At 33.4% G+C, this 11,340-nt stretch overlaps 1 protein-coding gene across 1 annotated transcript in view; it reads right to left on the bottom strand.

The window, feature by feature from the left end:
- The window catches only part of PLCB1 (phospholipase C, beta 1 (phosphoinositide-specific)), a 765,482-nt gene that overhangs the window by 165,997 nt on the left and 588,145 nt on the right, over nucleotides 1–11,340 (bottom strand). The window contains exons 15-18 of the mRNA XM_011998595.1: nucleotides 10,151–10,218; nucleotides 7,803–7,899; nucleotides 5,222–5,306; nucleotides 3,443–3,567 (exon numbers count right to left, since the gene is read on the bottom strand). Of these exons, the coding sequence (XP_011853985.1) occupies nucleotides 3,443–3,567; nucleotides 5,222–5,306; nucleotides 7,803–7,899; nucleotides 10,151–10,218 (375 nt within the window). The remainder of the gene's footprint in view (nucleotides 1–3,442; nucleotides 3,568–5,221; nucleotides 5,307–7,802; nucleotides 7,900–10,150; nucleotides 10,219–11,340) is intronic.

Here is an 11,340-nt window from a genome sequence, read left to right as displayed (position 1 = left end):
TATGCATGTATTGTTTATCTAATACATTTAATATATAATATATTAAATATAGTATTCTAATACTTAAAGCATATATTAGAATATAATGTATTTAATCAGTCCCCTTTTGGGCACATTTATGTTTTTTCTAAGTTTTCACCCTTATAATGTTTTGATAAACATCACTGTGGTGAAATCTTTGAAGCCATCATCAGTGATTTTCTTATAAGTGGAATTTCTGGGACAAATGATGTCCACATTGGAAAAGCTGTCTTTGATGCCTTGCTAAAACGCCCTTCCAAAAGTTTAAACCAGCTTATACTGCTAAGCCATGTTTTTGAGAATGGACTTCTCCATACCTCATTAAAAGAGGATTCCGTCATTCCTTTTCTTGGTTTTTAATTTGTACATAAAATTACTTTTTAAAAATTTGCACTTCTGTATTACTTACGATGAATATCTAATTATGCATAGACTCTTCCAGCAATCAAAGGTTACTGGTCAAAATTTTCCTCAGACTCAGTGCATCAAATGAACGTTCGCACATATTGCAATTGATAGGGTGAAAAAATACATATTAAAGTTGTAAAGAATCTGGGAAGGTGTCAACTGTTCCAGGATATCTGTGTCACAACTCATCTCTATGTGGATAAGAAGGAGGTGATGATAGAATTATTCTAAAGTTTCATGCAACAAACCATTTTTAGAGCAGAAAAAAAAAGTGAAATTTTCTCTTACTAAACTATTATTTTATAAACATAACTATGATGCCAAAATTGGACAAAATTTCAAGAAAAATAATAGATTTATGACACTTGAAAAAATTAGCTTCAAAAGCCTGAAAATTACATTAGCAAGTCATATATTCTAAAAATAATACACAACAAATAAGTAGAGCCTACCTTGGGAACAAAAGGATAATTATATAATAGGAAATGAGATCTATTAAGATAACTTATCACATTTATGTCTGAAAGATGAACATTTGAGCATCCCAATGGATGTCCAAGAGACATTTAATAACATTCAATACAAACTTCTAAAACATTAGTCAAATAGGACCCGTGTCCTTTAGTATGTTAAAGAATATCTGACTCAAAGACACAGCCAATATCTGACTTGATGATATCACAACACTGAAATTTATATTAGGATCAGGATGAAGAGAAAGATGCCCACTCTTCACTTAGATAGAAGATGTAAGACCTGGTGTTTGATAGACAAGGAGGTGACTATAGTTAACATTAATAGTTTGTACATTTGAAAATAGCTAGAAGAGAACAATTTGATTGTTTCTAATGTAAAGGTAAATATTTCAGGTGATGGATATCCCAGTTACTCTGCTTTTATTATATAAATGTATCAAATTATCATACATACTGTAAACATTTGTACAGCTATTATGTATCAATAAAAAATAAATTAATTGATTTTAAAAAGCCATAAATATCTAGCAAATTGCTCTTAATTGTGACTTAGAGCTTGATAGATACTTAATAAAAGGCATAATGTTGAACTTCCTACTGAAAAAAAAGGAAGATGCCCACTCGGAACCCTCATTTAATACCTTAGAACGGTCAGGCCAAAGCAATAAATAAGGCAGGCGGAGAAATGAGATAAGATTAAATTACTGTCTTTGTGTGTCTAAAAATTCCAATAGAATGTACTGCAAAAAAATAGGCTCTTATAAGAATTTAGGAAGATGATCATTTGTAAAATATAATAATTTATAAAATAAATAAACATACAAATATAAATATCCAGAAACAATCTGTTAAAAATATAATATAAATAAAAAGAAAGAGCCAATCTAAGAAAACTAGACCTCTGATGAAGACAAGTGATTTTGCTGAGGGACTAAACACAAAAAATTTTAAAGTAAAGAGAAAAGCATATTTCCTGTGACAGAAAGAATAAAAATTAAAAAGGTGTCAGCTTTTGTCAGATAAATTTATAAATTTAATATGATTTAAAAAATAGTTTTCTTTTTTTTAGTGGTCAAAGTAAACACAACACAGTTAGATTAAGTTTATTTGAAATAAGAATTCCACTGGCAATGGCAAAAAAGGAATTGAAAATTAATGGTAGTAAAGGAGAATCACCACTTCCAGGTATTATTAATCCATATTATAAAATACAGTAAAAAACAGTGAGTTATTGCATCCCGGAAGGCAGACAAATTTATTAATGGAAAAGATATAAAGTGAAAAAAATGGGTCTGAATTAACAACCACAACGAAAAAGGCTGCATCTATTAACTTGTAATTCCAGTTCAGTGGGATGACTGTTTAGGATGAAAAAAAGGATTGATCTCACTTAGACTATGGACCAAAATTAAATTTTGATGGATGAAAAGGCTAAATAAAAAAGAAACCATGGGAAAAATGGGAGCATAAGGCTCTCATCCTGGGGTGAGAAGGCTGTAATCACACAAGTAAACCAAGAACTTTAATTAAACATTAATCAGCCCGACCTGATCCGATGAATTTGTCTGGTTCACAAAAGACATTATACCCTTTAAATAAAAAAGTGCTGTTATAAATCAACGAGAAAATTGACGATAGTCCTGAATATGTAATTCATAAAAGCAGAAATACAAAAACCAAGGAACATATTTTTAAAAGTTCAATTTCAATAATAATTCAAGAAATGAATTTAAAATAACAGTGGAATAACAGATTTTTGTCTGAAGTTTAATTACTATTATTATTATTTAATGATAATACTTAATTACCAAGATCGCAAATAAGAGGCCACCTCATATTAAACTTTGCCAACAGTGGAGTAATGTAGTGCAACATTTTTTACAGACAATTTGGCAATATTCATAAAGGTAATTAAAACCTTCACATTTTTTAACACTAGTAATTCTGTTTTTAAAATCTTTTCCAAAAGAAATTTAGGGAATAGAAATAAGTTTTTAGTGAATTGTGAAATACGCTTAGTAAGAAGTTATTGAAATTCATGTCTGTGTATGGCCCTTAAGTGAGTGTATGTTTATATATGTATATATGAATTATATATATGTATTTATTTTAAATGAGGAGTTACATAAAAAAGCATTTATATATAGACAAAAAAGACATAGATTACAAAGCTAAAAGTCAACACTGTGGAACCTCTGAGTTGGTAGCATTCCTGGCAGTTCATTTTTAAAATACTTACTGAATTTTCCATTATTTTCAAAATAAATATGTATTATTTTTAAAAGTATAAAAATTTTTGTTTGAAAAATAATGCAAAACCTGCAGAAATAAAGATCCATTTACAGAATAATTGAATAAAATGTCTTGATTTTCAAAATTCACTTTTTTTATGAATGGATATTCCCTTCATTGAAATTTGCTTTTATTATTTTTTTCAATCAAGTCTGGCAATTTTCCCTCTCCCAATTATGTAAGAATGGTTTTTGGACACTTGGCAATGTGACTTTATAGCAGAATGGGAACAAGCATGTACTTACCCATTGTCTGGAAATTAAGTGCCACCATCTGACAACCTGCATTCCAGAAGAGCTGAGGCATATAGTTGGATGAATCCACACGTGTTCCTTTTGGATATATCCTGCTAAGCTGCATTTTGTTATATCTGGACCATCATGTTAAGTAGTGAATACAATTATAAAAATATTTAGTCAGTAATACTAACTAAGAAGCTATCTTCCATCTTTCTCCATTTGGAAAATGAAGTAAATATTGATGATCTCATTGGGCTACTTTGGGATATTTAGTGCTAATTTTATGAAAGAAATTAAATACCCTGTTTCATTTTAATTTAGTTCATGCATAATAGCAAAAATTTTTGTTGTCAGTAATATCAAATATGCAAAAAGCTTTCTAAACCAACATAATAAGTATGCTCTTATCACATAGGCATAGCATCACCTTTGCAGAGCCCCGTGGGTAAAAGTCAATGAGGTAGCAAAAAGTGGCTGAGGCAAAGTCAGTGTGATTTTGTGGAGAGTATTAAGGATGGACTTAATGACTAAGGACACACAAGGAGGCTGGAATGTGTTAAATCATTTGAAAGAATGATATTGTGTTTGGCAGAAGTAGATAATATGCACTGTATAGTTATTTTTGAAATGCTGTCTGCTCATTTTATTAATTTTCTCTGGGAATGCTATTTGCCAAGACTGTGGTACTCTTTATAATTGATAATAAGGTCAATGTAGCATGGAAGTTTCTGATCTTGCTTCATATTTTGGTTCCTATCATCATCAGTTTTTCATCCTAAGAATCTTGTAGTTGTTGGACCATGCTATATCTTTAAAACATGGCTGACTAATTCCTATCACCAAGTTAGGTGAAGGTTGGTTAGGATTCTGAGCTAGACAAAATGAAATTGAACCTCAACTCTCAACCTTGCTAGCTGAATAACCTTGGACAAGTTATTTTGTCTTTCTGTGCCTCAGTTTCCTCATCTATAAAATAGATTAAACAATTTCTACATCATAGGACTACTGTGAGAATTGAATGAGCTAAGACAAGGTCTATCACACAGTCAATAATGAATACTAACAATGATAATTTTCTAGCAGGACTTTATTTATGGAGTCAACATTTATTTCTTCTTCCATTGATGAATTTCAAAGGTAACTTTATTCTAGGACTTACTACATGAAATTGAGCACTTTGTGATATTTAGTGTTAATTTTATGAAAGAAATTTAATAGCCTGCTTCACTTTATTTTAGTTCATGGACAATAGCAAAAATTTTTGTTGTCAGTAATATCAATAAATCCATTCTTAGTAATGTATATTTATATTTACAATGTCATCATCATCATCTTTACTATTTGGACATATGGTACATATAAGTATGTGAGATGCCAAGTCAGGCATATATTTCTTTACATATATCTTACATATGTGTAAAGTATGCATACTCATGTTACATATGTTGTACCTAATCCAAAGAGCAAACCATAAAGATAGTATCATTACTTCTGTTTTATAGACAAGGAAAGTCTCGATTAAGCAAATTGCCAAAAGACACAGAGCTTGGTGGTGTGAAGGCAACCTTGAAATCTAGGCTTCCTTTATTCCAAGACCAGTTTTTTATTCCATAGGCCAGACTACCCCGCCCAGCATTGTATATGATACCTGAAACTATTTATCCGCCCCAGGCTATATATTTAAGCCATTTTATGCATCTTTCTCCTTATTAAAAAACCAAATGAACAAATAGCACAAGACTTCAGCAGTGTTCATTCTGCAGCCATTCGTCAAATCAAGGATACTCTACAAATTCCACCGGAGACTTGGTGAGTTGTTCAAGTCCTTTGGTTTCCACGAAGGAAGACATTTCAAAACTTTTATTTCTTTCTGAGTTAAGCAACAACAAAACAAAAAAAGGGAAGATGAGAAATACAATTCATTGTTATAAATTATAACTTATAAAAGAAATGGGTAAATGTTCAGTGAAGTTGAGAGCAAACAAACCTCAATGTAACTTTAATATTTAATTTTTTTTTCTAGTGCACTATTTACCTGTAACAAAAGCTGAGTCTTGTTAGTTGTCTTTTCTAATATTTGCTACTTGGGTCAGAGCTACTTATGCTTTTGTAATTTAGGGACATAAATGAATTTTAGATAAGTATAGTGTGGCAATAAAAAAATTTGTCAAAAGAGCAGGGACCCTGTGGGAATCTTTTGTTCTAAATTCACCCAGATTTTGTATATACAAAAAAGTATATACAAACTGATAAGGGCCAATGTGGGGTTTAACAAAAGAGACCATGCGAATGTTTGTGCTAGGTGCTATCTCTCTCATACCCACATTGTCACCTTATCAGTTTGTATATACTTTTTTGTTCAAATAACTAATATGACAGAATTATGGTCTTTGAAAACAGAAAGATCCTTGGAAATTTTCCAGTCTCATGGCTTCATTTTCATATTAGATACAAGATATGGTTTGGCTGTGTCCCCACCCAAAATCTCATCTTGAATTGTAATACCCACAGTGTCAAGAGGGGGTTACCAGGTGGGGGTAATTGAATTATGGGTGTGGTTCCCTCATGTTGTTCTCATGATAATGCATTAGTCTCATGAGAGCTGATGGTTTTATAAGCATCTGGCATTTCCCTTGTCTGTTCTCATTCTCTCTCCTGCTGCCCTGTGAAGAGTTGCCTTCCACCATGATTGTTAAGTTTCCTGAGGTCTCCCCAGCCATGCAGAACTGTGAGTCAATTAAACCTCTTTTCTTTACAAATTACCCAGTCTTAGATATTTCTTCATAGCAGCATGAGAACCGACTAACACAGTATGAAATAAAATGGAGACCAGAGAGGAGGATGTGCTAAACACAAGAGAAACATTTTGAAAGTGAAATTCAAGCCTCCAATTAAAGTGAGAGAAACAAAACAAAGTTATCCTAGTTTAGAAAGACCAAGAGTCACTTTCTACCCTCGTCCCCACTAAAAAACAACTATTATGAGCAGTATTTTAGATAAGTATCGCACAGGGTGGTTATACAGCTCCAAATTTTTTAAACTGACTTATCTTTGAGATATTTTCCCTCTTTGACCTCTCTTTCAAAATTAAAACCTCGTTTTTCTTAATGATTTCCAGGCTTCTTTATCCATCTTCTCATCTTCTCCAATCCACTCTGAGGCAAACCTTGGCTTGTCTTATTTTGGTCCATCATAAATCTATTTTTATATGACTTATTAAATTAAGAATAACTATTAATTAAATTAAGTCAACATTAATAGGTACTTGGTAAAATATGTTGAATATTCTTTTTTTAAGATTATAAAATCATATTAAACACATGGAGAAAAGTGCTTGTTTGTGAGTCTAGCTGGTGCTGTTGTTTCCAGGTTCTGACGAATCTAAATATATCGGCTCTTTCTCACACTTGGCTACTTGTCTTGGAACTTTAACTAATGAGTTAGAGAAACTCATTTTGCAGTCAATGAAATTACAGTGGTATAAAAATAACTATGCAAGGATGTTTCAAATAAAACAACTTGTAGGAAATATCAGAAATTAGGACATCGAATTAAATGTTGAGAAATCATTATATATAAACTCTTGGAAGTTGAATTCTTTGTTGTAGAGATCTAGATTCCATATACCACTAAGTGAAGACTTTTTGTAAAATTATACAAATATAAACAAGTGTGTTTTGTAGAGGCTTGGATTTTAATACAGCTGCAAAGCCATCCTTGATTAGAAGCTAGTACATTTAGGCAACATTTCTGTTTTTAGTGCACACCCTTATAAGCAGCTAGTTAAGTTTCAAGGATTCCCTTAATCTGATAACATGTTACACTTCATGCAAATACAAGGGGCATTTTCATAAAAGAACCCTTTTTTCTGGGTAAAGATGATATTTTTATTTGCATAAGTATGGATGTATAGTTGAATAAAGGGAAAACACAAAGTGATGTGAAGCTAATGCGTTTTATTCTAAATATACAAAATGTGCTGGACAAATGGAATATAGATAAATTGGTTCTATTTCTAATTATCAGGGTTCATCAAGTCTCTGCCTGCTTCCCTTCTGGGAAATAGTTTATTTCAACATTATCACTTATGTAATAGATGGATGTCACTGTGCGTTGCGAACAAAAAGCAAAGTACAATTCCCAATTGTACTTTCTCATATGGTTATTTTTATATATTACAATACATGTATATTTATTATATATATGTGTAAAGGTAACAAGACAGTCAAAATGTACATATATTTAAAAATATATTCAAAAGTATAAATAGCTCTATTAAGGGTAACATTCTTTGGTCCCATTACTCTGCATTTAAAATATAATCATTATATGCTACAAGAGGGGTTTTTCTCCAGGGAAAACTTACTTTTTGAAATTTCAAATGACTCAAACTTGACCGGCTGAATGTAGTTCACCAGGTTAGACATTTCCTCTGTGGCCATAGCCTCACTTCCAGCGGTCCCCTGGAAGTAGGAATAAAACAGAAGACATTGCCAGAGTCAGCATTATATTATCAGTTATTTTCCTAGGAAAATGACAACATGACTCAAGCATGCAGATAATCATCCCTCCCTTTCTGAAAATTACAAAAAGAAAAATCATTACAGGAGAAAGGCAACAGCAACACCTCATTTGATAAAAGGGAGGGAGGAAGGGAGGTGGGAGGTTGAATGGCGGCTGGCAGCACGGCCCCAGCAGAATCACTCCGTATCCCCTTGCCCCCTCCTAGAAATGCCTGATCTTAGCCCCTCTGCAGGCCTCAGGCTCAGATCCTGCATTTTACTGAGGTGACTGGAATGCCCATCAAAGTTTGAGAAGTACTGAGCTATAGCTCATCTTCTATTGCAGGGGGTCCATAGGTGTTGTCTAAGGTTAGTAATTTTTTTTTCTTAACTTTTAAGTTCAGGGGTGTGTGTATGTGTGTGTGTGTGTATATATATATATATATATAAACTCATGTCACAGGGGTTTGTTGTCCAGATTATTTTGTCACCAGGTATTAAGCCTGGCGTCCATTAGCTATTTTTCCTGATGTTCTCCCTCCTCCCACCTCCACCCTCAGTTAGGCCCCATGTCTGTGGTTCCCCTCTATGTGTCCATGTGTTCTCATCAGATTAGTAAATTAAGAATTCACTGCACAATAAGAAAATTATTAGGCAGGTGACCACCAAATGAACTGAAAATTGTTAATAATAATAAAAAAGGTTGCTTTGTGGAAATGGGCAGGGGTGGGTAAACAACTCCTGCTTTCCTTCATCAACACTCCTCCCTCCCTGCCTTCTTGGTTCCTGGTGTGTCTTAGACAAGCAGGGTAGTATAGTGCAGGGATTAATGGCTCGGGTTCCAGAGCTAGCCTGCCTGATTTTGAATCCCAAGTCCACTAGTTAGAAACCGGGCAACCTGGGGCAACTTACTTAACTGCTCTGTGCCTCAGTTGACTCATTTGTAAAATCAGGATAAAATCAGTTCCTACAGCATATAGTGGTTTTTGATTAAAAAATAAGTTAATTTATGTGAAGGAGCTTAGACCAGTACCTGGCAAGTGGTACAATCTTATGTTGCTTTTGCTATTATTAGATATGGCATATTACTTTGCTAGAGTTTTTAATGAAAAAGAAAACCAATAATACAGTGTTGGCACAAGTTGGCCCTCTGTAGAGTGATCTAACATTTTCTCACACTTTTAAAAGAGAGGATGCATGGAGATGAGTGTCTTATAAAAATTCTGGGAGTAATATTTAGGTCAAATGTTAACTGGGAAACATTCATTTGCAAATGGACTATCCAATTAGCAAGAGAGTTTAAAAATTATTTAGAATCACTGATCAGAAATTATACACAATTGAAATCATGCTCAGGAACATATACTTTGCCAGACACGGTAAGTTGTTTTCTTCCTGGAAATTAAAAATTGAAATTTAGTGGGGGAACATAATTAAACAAAACTTTAGACATTAAAAAATAATTCTAAGAGGAAGGACATGAAGTAAGAGCAGCTTATTGTTTGTTTCATTTTTACTAAATTGTAGAGCTACGAGTGCTGAGACAGAACATATCTAACAAATTTGAAAGCAGATTCAATATAAACTTAAAAATATGTATTTTTAAAGAGAGACAGTGTCTTGCTCTGTTATCTAAGCTGGAGCACAGTGGTGTGATCATAGCTCACTGCAGCCTCAAATTTTTGGACTCAAGCCATCCTCCTCCCTCAGCCTCCCTAGTAGCTGGAACTACAGGTGTACACCACTGCACCTGGATGTGTTTTATCTTTCATTTTAACCTGTTTTTAAAGGTATGAGGTCTCACTCTGTTTCCAAGATCGTTTCAGTATAAACTTTTGCTAAGACAAAATTCTAAAATTCCAAAATTCTGATTGACCTGCTTCTGATTCTCTTCTAGGTTCTGTGCACTTAGTATTTTTGAGCTAATCAAGTTACTCGGGATGCCCAAGTTTATATAAATAGGTAGCTCTAGTGTTCCAAAATTACAACAATGCAATGAATGTCACAGTTCTGAGCATTTTTCTAAACCGCATATCTTCTCTGGTCTTTGGAACATTTCATAAGCCATTTAATTGCATCAAAAATTGAAGCTGGTCATTGGAAGGCACAAATTTACTTTTTGCCACTAGATGGCAGAAAGTGACCATGAGACAGATCCAGGAGGGTACAGGTTGGTGGAATGCCTTTGGGACCAGAAACCCTAAGTACCCACCTCATCCATTGAAGATTTTTTACAGTCATCATCATCATCATCGTCGTCACTTTCCGTATCAGCTTCTCCTGTCAAATTTTAATAATAGATCATGATGTCAACATTTCAACATTTAGCTTTAAAGCACTTGTAACACATATTTTATCAAAAATTAATTACAGATTTCCTTGGAAGTTGGGCTTTCTGTTGGTTTTAAAATTATTTTTTTCAGGGATTTAAACTTCATTCGTTATAAGAAATTATACTGACCTTTTAAATATAGATTTTTTTCCTAAACTGGATTTGTTCATAAATACCACTTAAATTTTTCAAAATTCTATTTTAAAATGCTTGTCTTAATATTTTTTCCCTATATGTTTTTAAACATATGGCATTGAACACAGTTTGCTGGCATTGAACACAGTTTGCCTTCTAGTGTACGTGTATTTTGTTTTGATATACAAACACTCTCTCAGGGTCTCTATGACCCCGAAAACAAATAAATTATCCCTCCTTCATCTTTCCCTTCTTTCCCAAGCCCCAACTCTTCCATGCAATGCTTGGTCAGCACATAGCTCAGCGATCTTGTGTTGACATTTTCCCCAAGGCCAGAGAGGACCTTGCAGTAGTGAAAGAAGTTAGGAGCTGGGGCAGGAACTCTGGGGCTTTGGCAGCAAACTCACTACACAATAATCGTGAAGGGCCAACTTTATCCTAATATTTGTCTGCAAGCTTATTTGATGGATGTATTGTCATCACAACAAAGCACATATCGTAGAAAATGCTGATATTCTTTTTAAGAGGTCAGGATAACATGAGTGCATCCTTAAATATCAGCATGATTGGAAATCTAACTCCATCAGAAATAATTCAGCTTCATATTTAGCCAATATACAGTAATTAAAGCTACATATTTAGCCAATATACAAGTAATTAAATAAATTGTTTTTCCCCTGAAGAATTAGTGGATATTTCTGCTAGGTTAAATATTCACATCAGTATGAAGCATTACATTCTTCCATAGCTATGGGCTTCAGTCAGACCCAGTAAAATCCATTATATAAAAAAGATTTTCAAGTAAAAAGTCAACGAGGTTCGAAAGTTCTAAATTGATTTAACTACTATCTTTCAGGGTTCACACGATGCAATAGCATGATGAGTCCAATAGATGGCAATAATGGTTCAACAATGAAGTAACTTGCACCCCCCCC

This window comes from Mandrillus leucophaeus, unplaced genomic scaffold (genome assembly GCF_000951045.1).
Source record: "Mandrillus leucophaeus isolate KB7577 unplaced genomic scaffold, Mleu.le_1.0 Scaffold116, whole genome shotgun sequence".
NCBI lineage: Eukaryota > Metazoa > Chordata > Mammalia > Primates > Cercopithecidae > Mandrillus > Mandrillus leucophaeus.
This window is presented reverse-complemented; position numbering and strand designations above follow the sequence as displayed.